This window comes from Lissotriton helveticus, chromosome 3_1 (genome assembly GCF_964261635.1).
Source record: "Lissotriton helveticus chromosome 3_1, aLisHel1.1, whole genome shotgun sequence".
NCBI classification, from domain to species: Eukaryota; Metazoa; Chordata; class Amphibia; order Caudata; family Salamandridae; genus Lissotriton; species Lissotriton helveticus.
The window spans coordinates 1403477826-1403502778 of NC_136061.1; the positions used below are offsets into that span (position 1 = coordinate 1403477826).

General features: G+C 45.2%; 1 protein-coding gene across 3 annotated transcripts in view; it reads left to right on the forward strand.

Annotated features, from left to right (window-relative positions):
* The first annotated feature begins 1826 nt into the window (after nt 1-1826).
* The window catches only part of ITGB5 (integrin subunit beta 5), a 780917-nt gene continuing 757790 nt past the window's right edge, over nt 1827-24953 (forward strand). The window contains exons 1-2 of one of the 3 annotated variants that reach the window (XM_078682057.1): nt 1827-2788; nt 2866-3068. In XM_078682057.1, the coding sequence (XP_078538183.1) occupies nt 2990-3068 (79 nt within the window). In that variant the 5' untranslated portion in view covers nt 1827-2788; nt 2866-2989. Of the gene's footprint in view, nt 3069-24953 lie in introns of all 3 variants that reach the window. The other 2 variants (XM_078682058.1, XM_078682059.1) reach the window with 2 other exon arrangements.

Sequence of the window (24953 nt, forward strand, 5' to 3'; positions counted from 1 at the left end):
TCTTACAAAATTTGCACTAGCCTCTCATTATCTCCCTCCAACCCACCTACATCATTGCCGATCGAGGCTGTGAGTAGAATACCTGACTCCGCATTACCACTCCAACCGACCTTACTGGCCCAGATCGAGCTACTGTTAACATCTGTACTATCTCCCTTGGTCACAAAAATCAATGAACTGGGAGACAGGTTGACCAGTATCGAAAAAACTATAATAAGGAACTATACTCCAACTGTAAAAACTGTTACACCAATCCACTCCATTCCCCCCAGCAATAATGAAAAATTCAAACCCACGATACGCACGAAAATTAAAATTCTTGATCCCCCCAAGTCTATACCTAACCCGAGAGGCCGGAACATTACGTTTAACTCCATATCAGTACCCCATAAAGCTCCCAGGACCGTATTTGAAAGAAGGAATCGGATTAATTTACCACCAGAAGCCGCTCCTTATGTGGCTGTTCTCTCTGGGGTCCCTGCACCTAGCCAGGGTAAATTTGAAAGTCAACAGGCCCTCCTAAACAAAGCCATTGCCTGGCTAAAACAAAACAGACCATTGCCATCTGCCTTAGATGGTGGAATCCTGAGTGTCAGGAGGGTGGGGTGGCTAGGTACGTCGCCCAAAGACATCCCGGGCGACCTGATTTTAATTAAATTTAAGTGTATGAACATCGTCCCCTATCTGCGTTCCTCTCAGCCCAAAGAGGGAGATGGCCCCATTTGCATCTGGGACTTGCATGATTTCTATCCTGGCCCCCGACTCCATCGCCCCCGACTCCATCCGTCCCTAAGGCAAAGGTCATCGAAGGACAATTCTTGGTGAAAGGGGATTCCATGAACCTTGTGCTACTGAACATCTACCCTTTAAATAGATTTTATTTGGTTTTTAATAGTTGGTTCCTTTTTACCTTGTATGACATTTATACATGTATGTAATTTTTCTTGTTGCTTTTATGGTTTTAAACAAAAAAACGAATAAAGCTTATTTTGAATTTGATTTGACCTTCAAACTCCTCACCCACGCCCACAAGGCACTCCACAACACCGGACCAGGCTACCTGAACAACAGACTCAGCTTCCACACCCCCACCCGCCAGCTCCGCTCCGCCAGCCTCGCCCTCGCCGCTGTCCCCCTCATCCAACGAAATATACCTCCGGCAGCAGATCCTTCTCCTACCTCGCCGCCAAGACCTGGAACACCCTCCCTTACCACCTACGGCAGATCCAAGACCTACTCGCCTTCAGAAGACTCCTCAAGACCTGGCTCTTCCAGCAGTAGCGGCACCCCCTCCCCTCAGCGCCTTGAGAACCTCACGGGTAAGTAGTGCGCTTTACAAGTTCATTGATTGATTGATTGATAGCAGGGGGCTCTGAAAGACCTAATATGACACTGATGCAGGATCTTTGTCGCAAGAAGTGCCTGTTACAGGAATGCAGGCAGAGGTTTCCTTTAAGTGGTTCTATGCGGACTCCATCACACTCCACTCTCAGTTCCGTCTAAAGGGGCTTCCTTTCTCCCTCGTCCACTTGTCCTTCTTCAGCAGACACCCCCATGCTGAGACTTGGACCCGCCCGATGTGGGATATTCTCATGATTTTCCTCTGAAAGCGCTCCCGCCTCACCCACCCCGGTGTGGATTTCGGACAGGTCCTCTTGGGAGCAGAAATGTGGCTTTAAAACCAATGCGCTGCTCTCTCGGGGGCTTCTCTTGGACCCCCTGCATCTCTGGCTGCTCCGCCGCGGGAGGGAAAGAGTTAACAGCCCGGCTGCCCTGATTGGCGGCTGGGGGCGGAGACTCCAGATTCAGACCCTGCGCCTTTCCCAGGAGGAGCTGAAAGTTTCTTGGAGAAGCCCGCGGGACGGAGTGAAAGGAGGAGAAGGAGCCGGAGGCGTTGGGGGAGCGCAGAGGAGCCACGGAGGGGGCTCTGGAACTGTGACAGGATCACCCACGGGAGCCCCGAGCCTGGCACACCCTCCGCGGACCCACGGGCAGGGCGAGGCTGCGCGCCGGGCAATAATCCTCTTAACCTGTCAGCCAGGAATGCTGAGACTCGGAGGGGTTCATCGGGGACAGTTCCTCGGCCTGGGGAGGACCGGGCACCCCGATCCCTGACCACTGGCACAGGGTGCCCCCACCGCACGCTCTGCCCGGCAGCACGGGAAACCCCTCTGCCCTGCACAGGGAGGTGGCACCCACCCCTGCCCCGCGCTGCACAGCACCGGGAACTGCGAGCACGGAGCCCGGCCTTGAGAACTGCACCACAGCATCGGATACATTGTGGAAACAATCCACTCCAACTCTGCAGAGGATCACACGGCTCAGGACTGGGCATCACGGCGACGCCGGCTCTGGATCTTCTCACACTGCCCAGGCGCTGGCCGGACGGCAAAGGTGGGATTGTACAGCCTTCCCCTGCGGGATCACACTACACCGGACCGGACACGTCTGTCATTGTTGCCCCTCTGTCGGCCTTGTGGTAGGCATTGTAGGAATTGTATAAGGATTGGCAGGGTATGGCTAGTCTCATGGAGAGCTGGAGCTCTGTCTTTCTTGGAGTCGCGTGACTTTTGCCTGCTGTGTGGCCCTCTGCAACTTGGGTGACCCTCTGCAACTTGGGTGACCCTCTGCAACTTGGGTGACCCTCTGCAACTTGGGTGACCCTCTGCAACGGGGGTGACCCTCTGCAACTTGGGTGACCCTCTGCAACGGGGGTGACCCTCTGCAACTTGGGTGACCCTCTGCAACGTGTGTGACCCTCTGCAACTGGTGTGACCCTCTGCAACTGGTGTGACCCTCTGCAACTGGTGTGACCCTCTGCAACTGGTGTGACCCTCTGCAACTGGTGTGCCCCTCTGCAAACAGGTACCGCGGCGGCGCCTTACTCAATAGCTGGAAGCCCGATGCTGCCTCCAACTTCCTTCCATCTGGGATCTCTCTGAGGCGGCCTCCAGTCAACCTCCTCCGCCTGGCCCCCACCTCGGTCACCATGCAGCGAGGCAGCAGGCTGCCCCTGCACCTTGTGACCGCCGTCCTGCTGCTGGACTCCCTGCTGCCTCCTGTCAAAGGTAAGCGCGCCCAGGAGTGTTTAGAGAGGACTTGACGTGTACAGAGTATATTTGTATTAGACCATTACTACCCGAGCGCTGGCCGAGTTAATAAAGGGGGCTGTCAGCCATGATTGTATTGAATCAATTGATTGATTTGTCTGAGCTAATGTTCTCTCTCTAAACATAAAAGAATATCTCCCATAAAACGAGCTCACCGTAACTGGTAAGAACGTGCAATTAAGGTAATGGTGGAATGTATTTTTTTTACAGATATGCCTGTATGTATCCTAAGTTATTTTTGCTCTTTTTAGCAGTTTGCCCTTACTTATGATTTTGTATTTTGAAAAATGAAGCTACTACTCGGATTTTTCGGTATCTAATTGCAATAAACGTCCAGTCTTACTTCGATGGATTTTAGCCACACCTGATATATCCATTCACATAGAGGAAAGTAAAATCTGCTTTCTGTTTCCATCTTTATTTAAAAGTAATTACAGACGGGTAAATGGATGTGTTTCTGGCTGCATCAATAAAAGAAACAATCTGTGAGCCTTCATTATTGCGCACTGGTATCCGCATGGAGACGCCAGGCTTCTGAACGCGTCCCAAAGTTACACGGGGCTTTGGCCAAACTTAGCCCGGAACACAGAGCTTCACTCGCAGGAGCAGCCCCTGGCCAGCGGGCGTTTATTAACCACGGAAACAATGCAGTGTGGGCAAGTCTGGGACGGCTGGCACTGTAAACTGGCAGACTCCAGGAAGCGGGGTGCGTTGCGCACATACCACGGTGCCCACAGCTTTGAGCGACGCTGGCCTCTGCCCTGCCTGACCCAGCGTGGCTCCTTTTATTTTTTAAATGTGGGCATTTGCATTGTTTTCAGAGCAAGCAACCCCCACCGAGGGGGCGTGGCTATATCTTTCAGCTGTAGAGAGAAGTGTAATGGAAACACATTTCTTTAAAGGGAGTAAAGACATCAGAAAGCGAGTCACAGACGGGTCAGAGTCCGTTGCGAGACTCGGTTTGTTTATCAGAGGAGGGAAAGGGAATTATGTGTAAAACTGCAAAGCATTTCTGTAATGAAGCTGTCCGGTCCCGGACCTGGAGGGAACAGGGGCAAATGACAGGCGGGGACTGGGGGTGACAAGGGATGGGGCAATGTGGGAGTTAGCACTGAAACCACAACTGTTCCATTTCGGCTGTATGAGCAGCATGACTAGGGTTTTAAGTGGGATGTAAAAAGTGTGGGGTCTTTAAAAGGGGTGCAGCCTAAGTAATTAAGGGCGTGGCTTAAACACATAAACTTAATTTCTGTGATTCCCATAATGTACCCCCAATCTATATTTTGGCTTCCCTCGGAGTCTTGTTCTTGCTTCCAATATATAATACAGCAACTTATATACACCTAGAACAATCAGTTACACAGGTGTGGTTGGTGTGGGCCGCGACGGGTGTCATCACAGAGGGGGGGGTGACAAAATGGCAAAAATATGTGTTTTAAACACATATTTTCGCCATTTTGTCAAGCCGGGGGTGACGAGAAATTTCCCGCACCGTATACCACCGTACCTTGCTACGCCACTGAGAACAATCCAGGACTACTGGCTTTGTCAATGGTTGCTAACTGTTTAAGGTAAATGAGTGACCACTATTATTTTGTTGTAATATAATATTGAAAATGTTCCAGTTCTGAAATCGTGACACTGTGCATTAAACATGACTGGCTCTGTGGAAGGGGTCGTGGTCTTCAGAGTGCTTCAGTCGCTTCTGGTGTGTTTACTTTATGTTAGACAAGTGCGCCTTTTTCTCTCCAATTCTTGGCCATCTTGCATATCCTACACCTCCTCTCTTTCTGAATGCACTTCCTCGCATTGTTTTCCCTTTATGGCCCACAAACACATAACGCACGACTCCCCTATAAGAACTGTATATATATATATATATATATATATATATATATATATATACACATATATACACACTTTTGCTTGCCACTATTTTGACAACTGTGATACTTCCTTTAGCCAGGTTTGTGGAGAATCAATTGCAACTTGAATATGTGACCGTTATTCTGTGTGTTCTGCAGAGAGGCCAAGGGCTAGATGACCATGTATTCTGAACACCTTTCTGGCCTACCGACAGGCACTGTAAGAAACTCGCACTTCCTTCAGTTTCAACTCTAGAGCTCCTAATCTTGGGCATTTTTAAACACACAAGTTTTCGGGCACAACAGCCATCTGCGTTCGTTTTCTGCGCCCCATGGTATTGTAGTTTTGCAGAAGGGGCCACAGATGCTTGTGAATCCCCTTCTGTAACACAGATGGTGCCGACGGACATTTAGGACCAGCGTTATCCTGAGAAGACGTTCCCTCACTTGCCCGGGGTCACAGCCCCATGAAGATGAGGGAATCACTTTGCCTTTGCACCCCTGCCCTATATCAATTGATGCCCAGAGGCAAACAGGCCTTTGGGAGGAGCACTGATGGTGTACCACAGAACAGTGGCTCATATGTAGTCCTCCACTGCAGAATAGCCACCTGGAGGTGGCAAATGACATTCGCCTTGCAGGCAATGCAGTCACTTAACTCCACCCGCCTGCAGGGTCACCACAGTAAGTGCAGGTCGGGTGCCAGTTGCAACTGTGGAACATGGAGTGGCTGATTAAAGCAGCCGCTCCGTATTCCACTAATGCTCTTGCCCCAGGGTAGCCACAAGTTCGCATCTGCCCTAGGGACAGCACATTAATTGTAATATTTCACATTGTCTGTTTGAGCCCGGTATTCCTGCTTAAAGGTGCACCATGGCACAAACGTAGACTGTGCAACAGTCACGTAATTTGGGTACTAGAGGCTTCTCAATTCAAAGTATGCACTATACAAGAGAAGTATGGTCCATGAAAAAAATACAGAAACCCAACATCCTGCAAACAGCTAACATGCTTAGGAAATGCAAGATTAAGTAAACCATCTGAAACATGAACTAAATAGTTGACCTTGATTACCTTAATGTTTTTTACATAAATTGTTCAGAAAATGATCAGTGTTATCTTGCTGTAAAATTAGGGACATGAACATAGCTCTTCAGAAGGACCCATTTCAAATTCTGTTTTTAATTACTACTGGGTCTGAAGCCTGGCGGGACCCGTTCCACTTAAAGCTCTTTGCTTGACACCCGCCCCTTACACTGTATTATATAAAGTGTGTGACTACTTGTTCTCTCTTGTGGTACTTTTGGTTTTGGTTTTCCCCATTATAAACGCAGTACCACAAGTCCCGGAATGCAAAGAAAGACAGGACTGAAAGAGATTCTTATGCATAACGTGGATCTTGTCTGACAGAAGTTCTATACTTTTCTGGTACTTCGAACGCCTGCATGGATCTAAACTTTTAGGAATGTGCACCAGGAGTAATGTAGCATGTGCATAATATAAGCCAGTGGAAGAGCTGTTCTTGCAAAACGCTCTTCAAAATATTTGTTTTGTTAGTAGTTCACAACTCAAATACTTTCACTGGTCCTTCACGATGAACTCGGCCTGCTTCTTTGATGAAAAGTAATTCAACAACAGGTTTATTGTTTATGTAAAGGCGAACAGGGTGTGTGTAAGTAAGAGAACACAGAGAGATTTCCTTTGACGTTATATTGCCCTAAGAATGTCAACAAGGTAATTCCAAAGTGCTGTATGAACTTGTATTCTTTCCTTAGACTGATGATGGAATTAAGTCAGTAAACCAAAACACTTGTGGATTACACCTAAAATCTGATTACACACAAATATGAAGGAAGGTGGGTGTCTGCTGTGACGTGTAGGTGGATACTAGGCAGTTAAGGGAGGGTCTTCCTAAATGGAAGATAGAGTTCACACACACCCAGATAAGTGTCATGCTTCATCAGTGGGCTTTACTCTTCCCCTTCTTATATCATTAAATACAAAGCCGCACTGGTGCAGTGTTGAAGTCACTATCTTTTCCTGGTCCTGAGGAAATGCCACGGATCCCTCCTGCACCAATAGGCATGAAAAACGTCAAGCTTTTCAGTACACTTCACATGTGGAAACTGTCAAGGTCCATTACACACCTGTGACAGCCTTTTCACATTACCATTTTTTTAACCCTGCCAGAGTACAGGGGGGTCACGGAACTCCAGGCCAAATGACCCGGTGAAAAACAGCAACGCTGCTTACCCCGTGACGTTCAGAACCAGCATTGCGGTAGTGTAAGAGTCGAGATCACCTTCTCTTTTTTGCAACGGACCTGAAGAATTACCACCCGACCCGCTAGGGCCTTTCTTAGGCAAAAAACATGTCGACGACTTGCACCAGATAGATCTGCAGGACCATTACCTTTAGGCAGGACTCGCAGTTTTTAGCTAGGTTTTTGCACCCCCAGAATAAAATTATTGCTAAGGGCAGTACTAGACCTATTTTAAACTACACTGCACACTCACTACACTACCCTGTCCTCATACCCTCACACACCCAACGACTTCATCAAAAAAAGATCTCTGCTATAAAGCCCCTTCGCGGGTGCCCGTCGGGCATTGCAGCACCAGCCCAATGAGGAGCAGGCCCAGTGGTGAAGCATGACATCCTCCGGGGTGTGTGAGGGCAATCCATAACAGACCTGAGCACTCCTTCACAATTAGGAACTGCACATTGACAATTTTCGTGTCGTATTTGGGAGTATATGTGCAGGACCTGATTAAAAAAGCTCCTGGTTCCTTCTGTTTAAGAAAATGAGCACTGGATAGACAGTCCTTCAAAATAAGCCTATTCAACTGAGATTGCCTGCTTCTCCATATCTTAATCCATCATATTAGGCCTACAAGCGATCGTATCAACTATATACTGAACTAATTCATCGTGTACAGAGCATGCCAGTGTGCATTGAGGAACCTGGAAAACCCTTCTTAAAAACAAAATTTCGACAGACTGAATGCTATCAGCTCAAATACACCCTCACTTCACTGCCATATAATGCCTTAGATACACATTTTGCCTTGTACACCTTATTTAGGGTACCGTATTGTCCGGCGTATAAGACGACTTTTTAATCCATGAAAATCTTCTCGAAAGTCGGGGGTCGTCTTATACGCCAGGTGTCGTCTCATGTAACTTAGCGTTTGCTTTTGTAATTTGTTCACTCGTAATGTTCTCCTCATGTATCAGTTCTGTTCCTATTGTGAAGCGCTCTGACACCTTCGGGTAAAGTCAGCGCTATATAAAAACGCATAAAATAAATACCGGTAAATAAATACCTAAATAAATATGCTGGTATACGGCGTGCTGTAACTTCAGGGACAGGCACCCTCTAGCTGAGCCACCGTGCGCGTCTATGTTTTTTAATTTTTATTTGGTGTGCGTTGGAAGAGGGGTAGTCTTATACGGCGAGTATAGCCCAAATCCTATATTTTAACAAGAAAAGTAGGGAGGGGGTCGTCTTATACGCCCAGTCGTCTTATACGCGGGACAATACGGTACTGTGGTCGGCGATACCGAAACTGCTGTGCAAATCTTTGTATCGCATCTGATGCCTTAACGTGTTACATTTTTTAGATACAACCAGGTGTTTCCAGTTAGTATGTCAATCAAACAAATACTCCAAGGTTCGAGAAAGCTGAAACTTTAGTTACTGTGTGCAAACCCACCTTACATGTTTTCGATCATGTGTTTCTTGGGCCCAAGACCATTATGTACGATTTTGGTGCAGTTTACCGCGAGATCCAAAATGGTGTGGTTCCTCAGTGTGCTACAGTTTCGGCCATGCAGGTCTGCAGCTTAATGGGCATCTCTTTCTAACATCAAAAGTTAATGCTTTGTCCTGAACAGTAATAGACAAAATCCACATTTTATTTTTGCCAGTTTTACATATTTTAAACCTTGCCCAAGGGCATAAGAGCACTTCAGTGTGTGTTGCACCTTTTTTTTGTTGGCACGGAGAGATTTGCTGGGATTTACCGGATGGTGAGTAGATTCTGGGTTTCAAAACTGGTTCCCAAGGTTGCATGGTCAGCAGCTGTAGCCACTAAGTCACATGGCCTCCAATTAAAGTTTGGCTCGTTTTGGGCTCTGGGTTCCAAGAGGGCCTAGAGTTGAGCCAGAGCCAGGCATCTGGCTTGAGCTATCTGTGGCTCGACCACCTCTACTAAGGGCACGTACATGAGCCGAGCTTTGAAAATATTTGGCATGTAAATCAAGCAACAGTTATATAAAAATATAATTTTAAAAAGTGTATTTCTTTAATAGGAGGAAAGTTAACTTTAGTACATCAGATTATATCATCACATTGAGAGGCATTTATTAAAAGCGATAGTTTTTAAGTGTTACCTTAAACATTCACCCCCCAAGACAATATTACTAGTTAACTTAGCGAGAAGTCATTTGTCATGTGTATCGTATATGTGGCCTTGATTCTTATCATGGAACATTATAATAGTCTATTGAACAAACACAAGAGATTTTTGTACCACATTCATCCTCAACTCACATATTTAAATGTGTTGTTGTGTGATAATGAAGCAAAAGGAGACTTAGTGAAATAAAATATTGCCTAGGATCAAACAATTTGTTCAAGTGCGGAAGTTGGGATTGATCCCAGGTTTTCTAGTTTAACATTGTGCAATTCAGCCACTATATTGACTTCCTCTCCTTTTTTAAATCAAATGTCACTGCTTTGTTTTTAATTCCTTGTCCATGATGTTAGAGCATTAGTGGCAGGCTGAGCCAACTGAAAGATTGGCTCATTGTGGGCTTGAGGGTCTAAAAGGACCTCAAGCTGAGCCAGGTAACTTGCTCAATCCTGGTGCAAGCTTTCAGTGGCCTGACTGCCTCTACACACAAACAAATTCTGTCCTTGTCACACCAGTTTAAATTGTGCCTTTGTGCTGGCCTCCACTGCCATCCCACCTACATATTTCTGTGAGGTTGCCCCATACCTCTGAAGGCTTCTTCTAGAATAATGAAATGGTGCCTTAAAGAGGACATCGAGTGTAGGGGGAAGAAAAAATTCTTAAATTCTTGAATCTCCAAAAAGGCCCCTGGTATTATGCAGCTGGGGTGGACCAAAGTACGTCACGGTAACTCAAAGTTCCCACAGCTCTAACAATAAATCAATGGCTAGTCAAATACGTACTTTTGTAAGAAAAATAAGTCTTTATTTCTAGTTCTACATATTCAGAGGAATAGTTACATTCATAGCAACAATGCAATCCCCTTCAGGTTGGGGCTCTAGGAGTTGCCAGGCAAATCCCTGTCCTACCCTCTTCCTCATAGGGTGGTCTGGATTATTCACCATTTGCTAGTGGCAGCAAGCAGGGAATGCTAACTAATAGGTCCTGTTCAAGACTTCCCCTTTGACTCTTTAGGAATTAGTCAAAAGTGGCTGTCCATCAGCACTGTCCGCAGTGAATCTCCTGGGGCACCACAGGCCCAATATTAGTCTTACCCACTTCGGCGGTATGGAAACGTTCAGTGGTGCACTGAGTGCCCTCTCCGCAGGCGCTTACAAGTCCTGATCCTAATTGGCGAAGTTGGGCTGTTTGCGGTACATGCCGCAGCACCCGGCAGGTGCAGGCTTTCTCCCTCAAGCAGCGCTGCTGGCTTATCCGAGTTGCTCCCACTCTGCGAAGATGATGTAAGCCACTTTTCCCCTTTCATGAGGGAATGAGTGGAATTTGATCCTCCAGAGTGTGATGTCTCCTGTGGTGTCCTTCAGAGTGTGATGTCTCCTGTGGTGTCCTTCACGGTCCTTGGGTAACCAGTCAGATGCAGGTCTTGGTGTGCATGCTTGACCTGCTGGTCACAGCGCCATCTTCTGTCGAGTTAATGACCCGAACTTCTGGCAGTGTTGTAACAGTAACCCATTTTGGCATTTGGAGTGCTGTGCACATCCAGTTGAGGTGCAGACTCCTTCGGCGCACACACCCTCACCAAGGCAACCACTCCTAGAATACAGGGGCACCAATTAAGGCAGACACAAGTCTTGACACTCTGGCAACAAATAGTTAAATGGTGGCCCTTTCTGGCATACGAGGTCACGGCAACGAGGAGGTGCAGCCCAGGTGCTTCCCGCACGGCGCTCACAACACTGCTCAGGTCACAGCGACCTGCTCCTGGCATATGAGGGTTAACGGATCTCTCCTGCACCCCGGCAATGAGCTGATCAGTGCACATCCATCAGGGAGTCTTCTCGGTAGGGCTCCCCGCTGAACCTTGCTCCCTCCAATGCTCTCCTCTTCCTCACAGGCCACACTGGTCTTGGCAAGCAGACAGGGGCTCGTGCTCCAGGCTAGGTTATCCCTGGGTGATGTCCCCTCACTCAAAAGGAAGACTAGAAGGCCTTTGCCCCCAGTCCTGGTCACAGTCAGAAGTCTTGCAGACCATCCACTTCTCACACACCTCGTGTGGCTCCTTAGCAGATGACAAATGTTGTGTCTCAACCTCCACTTCTTTTAGTCCATTTCCAGACACCAAATGTGATTTAAGGTCTGAGTCTTTGAAGATTTATGTTAGGGTTCTGCTTCCTTTGAAGTGTACATTTTCCCTTTCCTTCTTTCCTCCTGAAAGGCTGTATGTCACAGCAGGAAAGACTCTGGATTGTCACACAACACAATTCATGGGAGTGACCAGATTTCGCACCTGGTTGTCGGCCACAGTGATGTGTGCATCAAAAGGTAAATCAGGCTTCACTTTATGATTACCTCCTCAGCCCAATAAAATTCCCAAGATGTGTCCAGGCCCATTCTTTTTGATCTATCACTGAATCAAAGAGACCCCTTCTGAAGTGGTGTAGCGTAGAGGAGAGTAGAGTGTCATAGTGTGTCATATTGTGTTGTGGTATGTTTTGTAGTAGTGTGTCATAAGTGAAGTATGCATGGTTGATCGCGAACTGCCATTACAGAAAACACATGTTCTATTGAAATTTCCATTACATTTACACAGACATACAGTTTTACTGATAAAATTATACAGTGCACCAATGATAATGTGTGGGAACATCACCAAATGTACTGATTTGTTTTGATTGTATTAAAATAGTTATTTCCAGCACACTTCAGAATTACAAAAAAATGCTTCATTTATGATTTCCTAATTCTGATATATTTGTGCAGTTCATTTACTGACATTTAAATGTTGTTTGCTAGAAAAGAAAATATCATCCTTCAGCCTTACCTCACACATGGGTACCCAGCAGGATTGTCACATAAATCCTCTTTTAAGTCAGAGAAAAAAAAGTTAACGCAAAGCTCCCTTGGAAGACAAAGCTTGATAATTGACCTTGGTCTTTGAATGCACAGCTAATGTTGCAAGATAAGCACAAAATTATAAGGCATGTTTACACAAAACAAGCACTTGTGGAAGAATACATGTATCGCTGGTAAACAGTCTATGCTCTATGGGATGCACTATTGTAAGACGGACAGCCTAAATTAAACAAAGGTACATTAAATACAAAGCAAGCAAATTTGACTTACAAACCAGAAAGCCAATGATGAACAATGGGCGGAATACATTCCTGGGTAAGCTTTACGAATGTCCCGTAGATGTCTTTAGCAAACCAGACAGCTGCGCTCTGTGTGAGGCTTCGACCTCAAAAGGACCTATTTACTGCTACTAATCACCACACGGTATGCTGCCATCACAGTGCAAGTGCTGCTTAACTCTTGGTAAGGGTAGCTCTTGGGCGCCCCTCTTGTTCAAACAAAACTGCAATCAGTGTGAGAGACCGAAGTCATGGCGCACACGTAGGAAACCTGTTTGCCTATGATATCAGCATTTGTGATCCAGACAATAGTACAGTTGGGTACTCGGGGCTGTGTTACCCATCTTTTACTATGCAGAGGACTTTTCCATCTCAACATAAACCCAACCCCATCAATAATTAATTGAAAAGTTATTAGTCAACATTTGTGAAGGGCTTCTGCTTGAAGCAACATGCATTGCAGCATTTTTAGTAACTTTTGATCCATTTAACCTATAATAAAAATAATGGTTATCAGAAGATTATGTAGCAGATGATGGCTTATGTGGCAAATGCAGCAAAGCTATAATGATGCAGAAAATGCTGCAGCCACAGAGTTGCATAATTTAAATGGCCCTGGTCTCGAACATTCAACAGTAATCACTCTAGAATTTTTCAGTTCTGCACTCAGCTCGGAGACATACTGTGACACTTACTGGATGGCCCCTTTTAATGAACTAGATGGTTCAGCGAGTTAAGCTCACTGCTGACACCTCCTATAACCCTTTTTCAAAAGTTGGACTCTCTGCAAGGCCAACTTTGCATGTCATCCTTCCGAAATCGATATAGTGAGTAGCGTTCAAACTCATGAACACGGAGGTATTAATTTATAGAAGAGCAAAGTATTTGTCATTCAAGTATTGTTATTTAACATTTTTGTTTTGAAGAATACGCTCCTCTTCAACATATACTAAGTTTATGACTTTTTGAGGGTTTCTGCCCCCAGTCTCCTACTCGTTGATCTGGGCAGGTGTTAATCGCCGTTTTGCTTTTTTTAGGTATTTTGTACCCTACAAAAACTATTTTAAAGCAGCATTCATTCATGCGGAAATGATAGCCTCTACTTAAAGGCAACATAGCTTTCTTAATATAACATTTTTCACCCTATCTGTATCATCTTTATATGAACCCCCGGCTCAGACATCCCTTTGGCCTGGACTTGTACCCTTATGCTGTTGACACCCAGTTCCTGTTCAGGCTTGCTGATTTCGTCAGTAATGGCTCCACATTTGGCTGTGCTTGTATGGAAATGACGACATTGGTTTAAGCCTAATACTAACAAGCCCAGCGTGCTTCTTAACAGAGGCAGCTCTGTTTGTAGGTGGTGCTAGCCCAGCCTGCACAGTTTCGGGAGGCGTCCTTCTTTCCTTGAACTGTGCCTCCCCCCCCCTCCCTACCGATGCATTTCCCAAGATGGTTCTCTGCATATAGTAACTTTAATCTAAGCCTTTTCTGGTGAATGTGTTTCAAAATAGATATTCATCACCTCTCCCGTATTCTTATTTCTAGAAATTAACACTTTGTCACCTTGCAGAATGATGGGTGCTCTGGCCTTGGATCAAGGAAGGAGAGAGGGCCCCCCTGTTCACTGGTTAAACAGTAAACCGCAACCTTAATTTGGGTGCAGTGGGCCCTTAACCCTAGAGCTTGTGGCGCCTGGGGCTATCCCTCAGATTGCCACCCCTGAGGGGGGACGTGGGGGGGGAGGGGTGCTGGATAAAATGGACGACGAGCACTTGAAAGTGGTCCGAGAGGCACGTAGTATCGCCGCTAATAGTTACCTCGATCATGTATGTTACTTGCACATACATGACACGGTCCAAGGCTACACAGTTGAATACACCGACTGCATGATCTATCTGGGGACTCAGAAAAACCGCATGTGACATCCATCAGAGAGCTGCGTGAACAATTACCTGGTAATCCCCTCAGCACAATGGAAACATACACATACATGACACTGTTCAGGGATATATATGTCTCAATTTTTTGTATTCCTTGCCTTAGTTTGTTTCCTATGGTCTGTAAGCCTCATTGTTTTCCTGTCTCATTCTCCTATTCCTCAGGACCACCCTGTAGTCAATAGCTATTCGGAATTTTGACTGTGCTACTCCTGTGAATGTTCGTCCCATGGGTGACATGTCCTTAAACCAGGCTTGCAGCACTGAGCAATAATTAGACACCTTTTTAGGTTTTCCTTGTCTGTCTGGGAGATCTTATGTTACTGATACTTTTAAAACTTATGTATGTGAACTATTACAGGGAAAGTGGGGCTTTGGTCATCCCATTGCAGCTATTGGCTGCTGTAGGCTTACCTTGATATGCCATTGCTTGTCTGGGCTGCCCATTAAGGCTGTGGAATTCCGCAAGTTGTCCATTTGTGTTCTAATTGTTGATGGTGCAGAAGTAGTCCTTTGGTTGGCCTGCAGAAGCAACATTACTTGTAGCTTGTAAATCAGTCACACATTTTAATTTCTGGTTTATGGCTTTATTGTATAGGAAGCACATCTGTTTTGCCTTTAAGGCACACTAGGGCTATTCACTAATCACCTATGAAATCATTTGTTTTATTTTGGTGTCTAGATAACATGTGGATTTTGGATTGACAGCTTTTTTTGCTCACAGAATAAGCACATGCATTTTTATAACACTGTTCTTTGAGGATACAGCTTGATTCTGGGAACGAAGTCTGTTGAACAAACGGACACTGCTCCCAACATCCATATAATTGTAGCTCGAGAGATGGCTTCAATATGATACTTTCATTCTGGAACAGTTAGAAGCAGCAGACAAACAAATCACTTATTACCAACAAGAAGCTAGATCTATTAGCTTTTCCATTATACTACTAAGGGAAGCGAGACCTGTTGCTTTGCGAATGATTCTTAATCAATGACTGTCTGAAATAAAATTTAATACACCTAAAAATGTTCTTATTTACATTCAACTGGCCTGATTTTGTGAGCGAACTGCAAGTTCCTTAGAGGTTTAACTTAAATAAAAAATTCACATTGACTTCGACATACTGTGTCAAAGGGACTTCGGCGTCATCAAGATTCTTATCCGCAGCGGAAATGCACTCACATATGAAAGTGGATTTGTGGCGGAGGTGATGAGCCACTCACCTACCCCTCTGAAAACGTTTAGCTAGCACCTGCTGCTCTCCTCTTACCTCACTCGCGCCAGGGTCTACTCTCTAGGGCAGGTAGGGTTTGGTTTGAACTTGGTTCTCTTCTGCTGCAATGCAGCAGCCAGCAAATCGCCCAGCAGCACTGCCCCTAACTTCCCCAGGCGAGAATTGACTCCTTACGAGAGCTCATAGTGGTGAAGCGCATGCCGCGTCACTTCTATGGTCTCATCGCGAGGGCTGGCCAAAATGATGCCCAGGGCCATTATTGGTAGTGCTCCCGCGCTACAAGATTGACGGTCCTGGAGGCTGGGAGGAATCAGAAGTCAAGCAAGCACAAACGGCGGCGGCAATTTTGGCAGCAGTGCAGGTCAGGTGCGTACAGCGCGCACTTTCAAACTGGGCTGCGCGCGCGGTACTGGTGGCCCATTGTGGCGGCCTTTATAATTTATTTGGGGACACTGTGTCCCCAAATAAATTATAAAGGCAGCAACGGGCCTCCAGTGCCACGCGACCGCCCCCCCCCTAGCTACGCCACTGCTAGAGCCACTGCAACTTGTTCACTATCTTTTCTTTTTGCAGTTTTATATACTGTGAACTCGCCCCGCCATTGGCGAACGCCATTGCTTTCCACGCTGTTGAATGTTAACACCCATATACAGGGCTTTAAGTGGGATTAAAAAACTGGAAGGTCTCTCAAAGGGGCGTGGCCAGTGTAATTAAGGTATGTGTAAAGAAGGGGTCCCCGCAAGGGAAACATGTTAAATACAACACACACAGCCAACCGTAGTTGGTAACACTTTTCTCAAATTCATGAAAATCAATAGAAACAATAGAGGTGAGTATTGTCATTTATTTTACAATACCACTTTGTCATTATATCAACAATATTTTAGAAAGCCCCAGAGGGGAGGAGGGAACGAGGGTAGTGAAGGAAGGGGGTGTGCTCAAAGCTGTGTATAGTCAAAGGAAGATAGAAATAGTCACAAAAGGGAAACAATCATACACAATATTGGCATATGACTCAGGCCAAATCTAACACAAAGAAGCCTATATATTCAAGACGTCCATTGTAATAATTATACAAAAAACCTTTCAACGGTCACATAACAAACATTCGAGTTGGTTAGAGGGCATGTGCCGGAGGTATACAACAAAGGAGAGAAAGCCGTCGACGTTTCGACCCCTTGGCGTAGGCTAAATTAGGTCCTTTTACGGGGCCTTCATCAGGACAAGTGCAGTGGGTGGGCAAGGTGGGGGGGGAAAGGGGGCGAAGATATATGTAGTATCAACCGATGGGCTGATCGATGAAGCTTTCCTGGCGTGCTTGTGAACCCACACTGGAATTGGAGGGTGCAGGAGAGAATGTATCAAATTAAAAATTGCGTGTGAAGTCAGATACCACCATGGGTTTAAATCATCAGGGCTCTTTTCTTCATCCGACTTCCAAGGTGAAAGATCGCTCCGTTAGGAATCAGTCTAAGAGCCGACCTTCCTGAGCTTCAATGTCGGTTTCCGTCATCCATTTGCAGCAATCATTCAACCAAAAGTTGGAACCACGTAGTGTGGAGGAGAACTTTAAATCAAACGCCGACTCCGCATAATTTCTTTCGCGGGTTGCAGGCGGAAAACGAGATGGATGGCTTCGGGGATGGTTTTGAATCGCTTCGGGACACCACAACAGACAATGCTTGTGCACGGAAAACTTCGCTACGCTGCTAAGTGTAATTAAGGGCATGGCTTAAAAACACGTAAACTAAAAATCTGTGTTTAGCCTAGTGTGCCGCCTGACTTGTAATTTGCTGTTTCTGTCATTACACCCAGATATATGATACAACAAGTAACATCATGCCTACAAAAGTTAGGACTATTGGCTTTGTCAATGGTTGTTAGTTGCATAAGATAAATACGCAGCAATTATGGCTTGTATATAATATTGAAAATGCTTCCACTTAAATTCTTGGTGACGCCACAACAATATTGCTGCTCCTGTGTTTCAAAAAGAGAAGGAAAATCCAGATAGAAAATGACTCTCTTTAAAGGCTTTCCCTTCTCCTACAACGCTCATCTGACATGACGTCATGCCATAACTTCTCCACTAGTGAGAAGTGAGCAGTGTGAGCATGCGCACATCGATCTGCCTGCTGTCTCTGCAGTCCGGAAAAAAGCGGATCTCCTGTGCCAGGGCACAGAATAGAGCCCAATACAGACCCGTTTTAAGGCCCCCTTTGAAAAACTGCAGGTACTTAGACCCAGCCCACTTAAAGCTCTGCCCATATAAAGACTAGAGATCAGTACAGAGTGTGGCTCTGTTCTCTGTGACGCCAGATAGAGGCTTGCAAAGACTGCCACAGTGTCGCTTATCCGTCCTCACTCACACCGGTCACCCTAATGGTGAACCATCAAGGGCATCTTCCCTTTGCCGTAGACAACTGGCGGGAATATATGGATATGAGATGGTCGATGGATGACAACGGGTGTATGTGGTCTTTAGGCCACAGTTATGATGGAGTTTCTTCAATGTGTCACCAAGAGCACACCCCTCGCTATTAAGATGCTCAGTGCACTGAACAAGTGTGTATGGACCACTGACCCATAATTGTACAGTGATAATTGGCCAGGTAAAATGATTTTTAAGACTGCTGATAATGTCTGTTTTTATTCTTCCGATTATATTTTGTGACCTGTAATAAGTCTTAGAATTGTATATTTATAAACAATATTTATAATTGCATTTATATATTTTTTAAATATGCTATGAAGATAGTGTTCTGCGTGACATTATGCAGTTATTTTGATTTGCTGAGTGAAATTACTTGTATTGGTTTATTGGGTATTGGGACACCCACACTGGTCATTTTTTCCTGCCACCGCTGCTGTTGGTCCTGACATAGGACTTCAGTCCCCAGAATTATTCGCGCCGGGGAGGTGCCGCAACCACACTTCGCGCCAGGAGGCGCTTAAAGGCGGCCAGGAGCTCTTGCAGCGCAGGACGCCCACGCTGGTCATTTCTTCCTGCCACCACTGCTGTTGCTCCTGATGGGGGACGTCAATCCCCAGAATTCTTTGTGCTGGGGAGGCGCCGAAATGACACTTCGCACCAGGAGGAGCTTAAAGGCGGCCAGGGGCTCCCGCAGCGCGAGATGCTCGCAGGCGTGCCCGGGCCAAGGGCAGGCTCGTCTGCTCCCGTCAAAGCCCGGATATGGCTGGACTGGGCATACTCCCGTGGCTTTGTCCTTTTGAGCACCATTTTTATGCTTCTAAAACCACGAAACTGGACTACATGAATAATGTGAGACTTTTAGGGAGAAGAACTTCACCAAGTAAGCAAGCCAGACTATCTAGACTTTTTAGATTTACTTTTGCCCTACCTTGGTCATAAGTTAATTTGAACTATGGTGAAACCAAGATGGTTGGGGAAATGGAGAGCACACCGAGGTCCCTACAGAATCCAACTCTTGATTGCTTCCTAACACGAGCGGCACAAGTTATTGATAAAGAAATACTTGTAGTCCAACACCGTTTGTCCCTAGAGGGGGTTCCTACTATATGGATGAATCAGGAAGTATCTATAGGTGTCCAAACAAGGGCTACGGTCCAAGAGATCATTGTTCTCGATCATTCTGTACAGGATATAGCTAGCACTGAGATGTCCCTACATCAACCTCAAGTATCCTCAGCACCTAGTCCCCCAGCCAAAAGGAAGAGGAAACAAAAGCATTTAGAGCCAGTATTAGTAGCTAATTTAAGATCCAAGCGAAAAAACAGACATGCCCTTATTGGTGATTGTAATAGTCATACTGTAGTGTCACCTTCAAAATCGAATCCCTCTCTTGGAACATCTCCTATCACAGTCATATCTCTGCATGACACTAAGCTCCTACTGGATGGCTTTGAAAAAATATTACAAAATAAATTACTACCCAGACATGAACAGGCTTGATAATCTAGAAACTAGTGTGGAAAATGTGAAAAAGATACTTTCCTCTCAATCCGCGGGGACAGATAATCATGGCATCTTATGTCCTGGGTCTGCAGAACATCTAGGGGGTATAGAAAGTAGGAAAACTAGCACTACGGCGGAAAACCTCCATGGTAATCTAGCACATCCTACTGCAGTGTCCACTGTCCAGAAAAATGTTCTTGACACATGTGAAGACGCTCCCAGGGATAACGCTAAGCAGCATAAACATGTTGGATACACGGGTCGCAATAGTACCAGCCTGCCACGGAATAGGAAAGACATGGTTCTGCCTAGACAGCCCAAAGTACGAATGAGCGAGGCTCCCTTAGGTGAAGAAAACAGTAATAATATGACTCTCCACCTCCCCCCAGATTGCTGTCCTTATATGGTGATCTTAACTTAATGTACCAACACTTAAAGGTGAGCAAAAGGAATCTTTTACTCCACTAAAGAATAAGGTTTGCCACTGGTTAACACATAACACCGATTTCTCTAGTTCATGCTTTCATGATATTTTGTTCACCCGTGGAGTGAATTGGGTTGGCCCACTACGGAAGGAAGCAGAGGGAGACTTCATAGTGATTAACTGCAGATCTGCAGATCTAGCTGGGCAGTTGCTCTCAAGCTGGAGGGAGCGACCTGGGTACGGTCGTGGACAAAAGATTGAGTTAATGCCACTTGGCTTTTTCTATAGGCATCTTAAGGAGACTAGGCTACACTCCCCACCTAATGTCCACCCACCTCAGAACCCACCTAGCAAGAACATCCATTTTCCCATGGACGTCAGCAATAGTTTTGAAGCCCTTACTGACTTGGACAGTCATGGACTGACTACATGAAGGGAGTGGTGTAATAATAATAATAATCCACATTTGTAAAGCGCGAACACTCAACCCTAAGGGTCTCTAGGCGCTGGGGGCCGTCTGGAAGATTAAGCAAGCTATTGTCCAGAGTCAAATGGTGCTGGGCAAATCTGCTGCTGGCGCCGGGGATCGAACCGTGATCCGCAGATTCCGGAGTCAGTCGCCCTGGCCGCGGTGCCACACTTCTGTGTACCGGCACATAAAGTAATCACAACCACCCACTTGGAGGAATTTATAACCACTGACAACACTGTGCGTAATGAAACCGTCACTAGCCCTCCTTCCCAGCAAATCTCTCATGAGATAGCTCAAACACCAATAAATGTCAACTCTACACTCTGCCATAAGCAACGGGAAGCGTGGGTGCTGAAGTCACTCCAGATTGTCTCCTGGAATATCGCCGGAATCAAACCTAAGCTAAGCGATCCTGAATGGGGTAGGATGGTTGATAGTAATCATATATATGCCTGTTCCAGGAAACGTGGGCGACAGAGCGGGTATATAGGGTGGGGTTTACCACATTTAGTATTGAGGCTAGGCCATCAACAGTGGGACGACCGGCTGGTGGGCTGTTAATCTGGGTCAAGACAACATTGAATTTAAGGTAGACTCTCAGGAAATCCTTGGTATTTACCTGAAATGGCCAAAAAGGAATGTCCAAAGTACTCGGTACCCATAACAACGTTAGTAGATTACCAAGAGAACTGTAGTGGAGGGCCCAACCTTATTCTTGCTGGCTATTTTAATCCGACATACGAACCAGTAGATTATGTCTAAGAGCTAGAACAGGATGAAGAGCAAGCTAGGGGTGTTAAAAAGTTACATACCTTTCCCATTAAAAAAACTCACTAAAGTTGAGCATCAGGTACTGTCTCCTACCCTGGCTCACGGGGTGCGAGTATGTAATGGGCGGACACTGGCCAATGAGGCTGCAAAGTTTACTTTTAAGAGGGGGAGCATTAAAAGCAGGATAGACTACATCATGATGGACCTTGACATGTGGCCATATGTTAGGGATATGACTTTCCGTGATGATAGTGATCACAATGCGCTCCTTCTGGAGTTAATTGGTCTCCCAATCTTTGATAACCAAAACCATAAACATACAGTCCCTATTGTAACTACGAACAAAAATAGAAGAATTAATTGGCCCAGGGTAATAGCAGATTGGCAGATACTCCAACATTTTTTTGAAGCAGTGGCTCAAACCCTTATGGTCCTTAGTGACCTAGACCAAAAAGAGAATGACCTTATTTTAGCTAGCTATAAGAAATTGACCAATAGCATTAAACAACTTTTTAGTAAATCACTTTGTTTTAATACGATTAAACAAAACACTGCCCCATGGTACAATGACAGTTATAAACTAGCAAAGGTTAACCTTATGGTGGCAGTTAAGCAAGGAGTATGAGAGGATCTCGTGAAACAGAGAGCAATGTACAAGAGGGCACAGGATGGAGCAAAAAGGTGCTGGGACGCTGATAACTGGTGCACACTGGCTGAGGCCTCTAGAAAGAAAGATTTTATTCTGGCACCTACTTACTAAAGGCTCAACTAAGCAGGTCAGCGAAGATGACTATTATATACAGTGCAGGTCTGGGAAGATTACTTTAAAAAGCTTAACACTGGAGTGGCCCCTAATACGGCGGAGGGAACCATGGTACCCGCAGGGGAAGACACCTTGGAATATGCAGAAGGGTTCACCCTGAAGAAAATTATAGTGGCAATTTATCAGCTCCACGCTGGAAAAGCCCCAGGCTTAGACAAACTCCCAGGAGACTTGTATCAAGCTGAGCCAAATATTTTGGGCCCTCTTTTTCACAAGGTTTTAATGCCATTTGACGTGGTGGGGATATTCCCCCAACATGGAAAGGTGCGGAAATAATTCCCACTTTTAAAATAGGAGAGAAAGTTGACCACTCAAACTATAGACCGATAAGTCTTATAGATGTATCCCAAAAAGTCTTCTGCAAAGTAATTTTGTCACATCTTCAAAACTGGATGGAGGAGAATAACATAATTTCCCATTTGCTGGCAGGCTTCAGGTCATCTACAAGTACCCTAGACCAAGTGTTTAGAATTTTATTATTAATCTGGAAGGAAGTGAATATCAGGAAGGGCCATCTATATGTTGTATTCGTTGACCTCAAAGCAGCATTTGACTCCATTGATCGTAAAAAGCTGTGGGCCACACTGGGGAAATTAAGGCTACTAAGTGGCTTACTTCAGCTACTTATTCGCTTGCACGATGATAATTACGCCAGAATCAGGTGGAAGTCAGATGGCAACCTTTCTAATAGTATTGCAATTTCTAAAGGTGTACGCCAGGGCTGTGTGCTAGCCCCAACGCTATTTACCCTGTACATCAATGGACTAATAAAAGAGCTTTATGATTGTGGGGGTTATCCTCCTAGACTGGCAGGCAGCCCCTTACCCTCCTTGCTGTTCGCAGATGGCACACTACTCATCTCTAAGACCCCAATGGGTATTCAAAATACTCTGAGCCTGCAAGGATTGGGGCCTCAAGATTAATGGCTCTAAAACAAAATATATGGTTTTAAATCCCTACAAACGATCTAAGAGGAAATTTATACTGGATACTCAGCACTTAGAGCTGGTCAAGGTCTTTGATTATTTGGGAGTCCGAATCAGTGACAATCTTGTATGGACTCCCCAAATTCAGAAGAGTGCGATGTCATTACAACAAGAGACTGCGCAATTGCAAGGGCGTTAAGACGCTCAACATTTTGCCCAATTTCCCCCACACTTAAGATACACAGGGGCCTAGGTGCAGCCTTATATGGAGCCGAATTGTTGGGTTTAGAAAATACAAAAAAGTTAGAGGTACTGGAAAACACATTTTTAAAGGCAATACTTAATGTCCCAATAACACACAAATATTGCCACTACGCCTTGATCTAGGTATTAAATCCATCACACACTCCACTGTCCTCAAAGCATTGTTGTTTTGGGTCAGAATATGTAGACTAACAATACGGAGATTCCCGTAAAAAAGACAGTGGCGGAATTACTAGCTCTTCAAAGACAGAAAGGCGAGTTGCCGTAGTTTCATAGGGTAAGAAAGTGGTTGTATCGGGTGAGTATGGATATGATGTGGGAGGCCCCTCGTTCCATTACTAAGAAAATGGTTCCTCTATTAAAGATGAGGTATTGGGATTTTATAAACGCCTCTTGTAACGATACTGTAGCACGTGGCACTTTAATCCTGCAATTTTTAAATGTTAAAAGCTGTTTGAACTTTGATATGTACATGGACGAAATTAAACCACCCCAGGCACGAGCACTATATTTTCAATTCAGGCTAGAGAATCTTCCATTAGATGCATGGAAAAACAGTTGGACAAATGCTACAATCTCCTCTATGTGCCCATCTTGTTTGACTGCGCCAGAGACAGTAGAGCACTTTTTCTTCTTGTGTCCTGCATACAGAAATATAAGGAAAGCATGGATTATTCCAGCATGTCGTCTGCTTTCCTTTTCACGCCCCCTAGAGGCACTACGTATATTTCGGTCAGACTCAACACAGTGGCTTGTCTTTGCAATGACCCTATTATATGCCTGGTAGCAACGATCGAAAATCTTATTGTAATAAGTGCTTGGGTTTGTTGATTGAACACAATGTCTTTTTATACTGTACATCCATTACAGATTGTAAATAGTAAGCTTTTTAAGCTTATAGCTGACATTAGCTTCAAGCAAGGTCTTAAATCATAGTTTTATGAAATGTTTTTTAAAGTTCTATGTGATAAAGTTTGTATGTGGGATTTTAAACTGCTCATGATCATGCTAGTGGTCGATCAAAAAAATAATATTTCTTGTATTGATTGACTTAAATTACCAGTGGGAGTGCATTGGTTTCTGGTTCTTTCGCCGTATCTCCTTGGATGTAAGGGGCTACTGTCTTTTGAGTCTAGTCTCTACTAATATGCAATTTTATCCTTAAAAGATGCGAGTCCCCCTTAGCTGCACCTGGACCAAGTGCTTGATTTAAATTTAAAAAAAAGTGCAGGAGCCCAAAACATTGCTGAGGAGCCGGCAGCAGGTGTTTCTGAATGCTAGGTTGCTGAATGCCAAGGCTGCCTTATCTTTATTAAGTCTCATGCCTCTTTCTTCCACCACCCTACACCTGCTGTCTCTATCTGTCACTTTTGTTGGTACTTTTTCAATCCTGCTGTTCTCCCTTTGCTACTGTTTCCCATTGTTCATTTCCTCCTTCCGTCTCCATTTTCTACCTCACTTTCTGTTGAAAATTAGTGTCAGTGCCATTCACCTGCCATCACCGGCACAAATTAAGCACTGGCTCTTACTTCCATTGACAATAACTGTTATTATACACAGTCCATATCTGATCGTCCGCCTCTGTACTGTCTCCTATTTCCTTCTGATTTCTTGGGAGGAGGACAAGAAGTACAAAC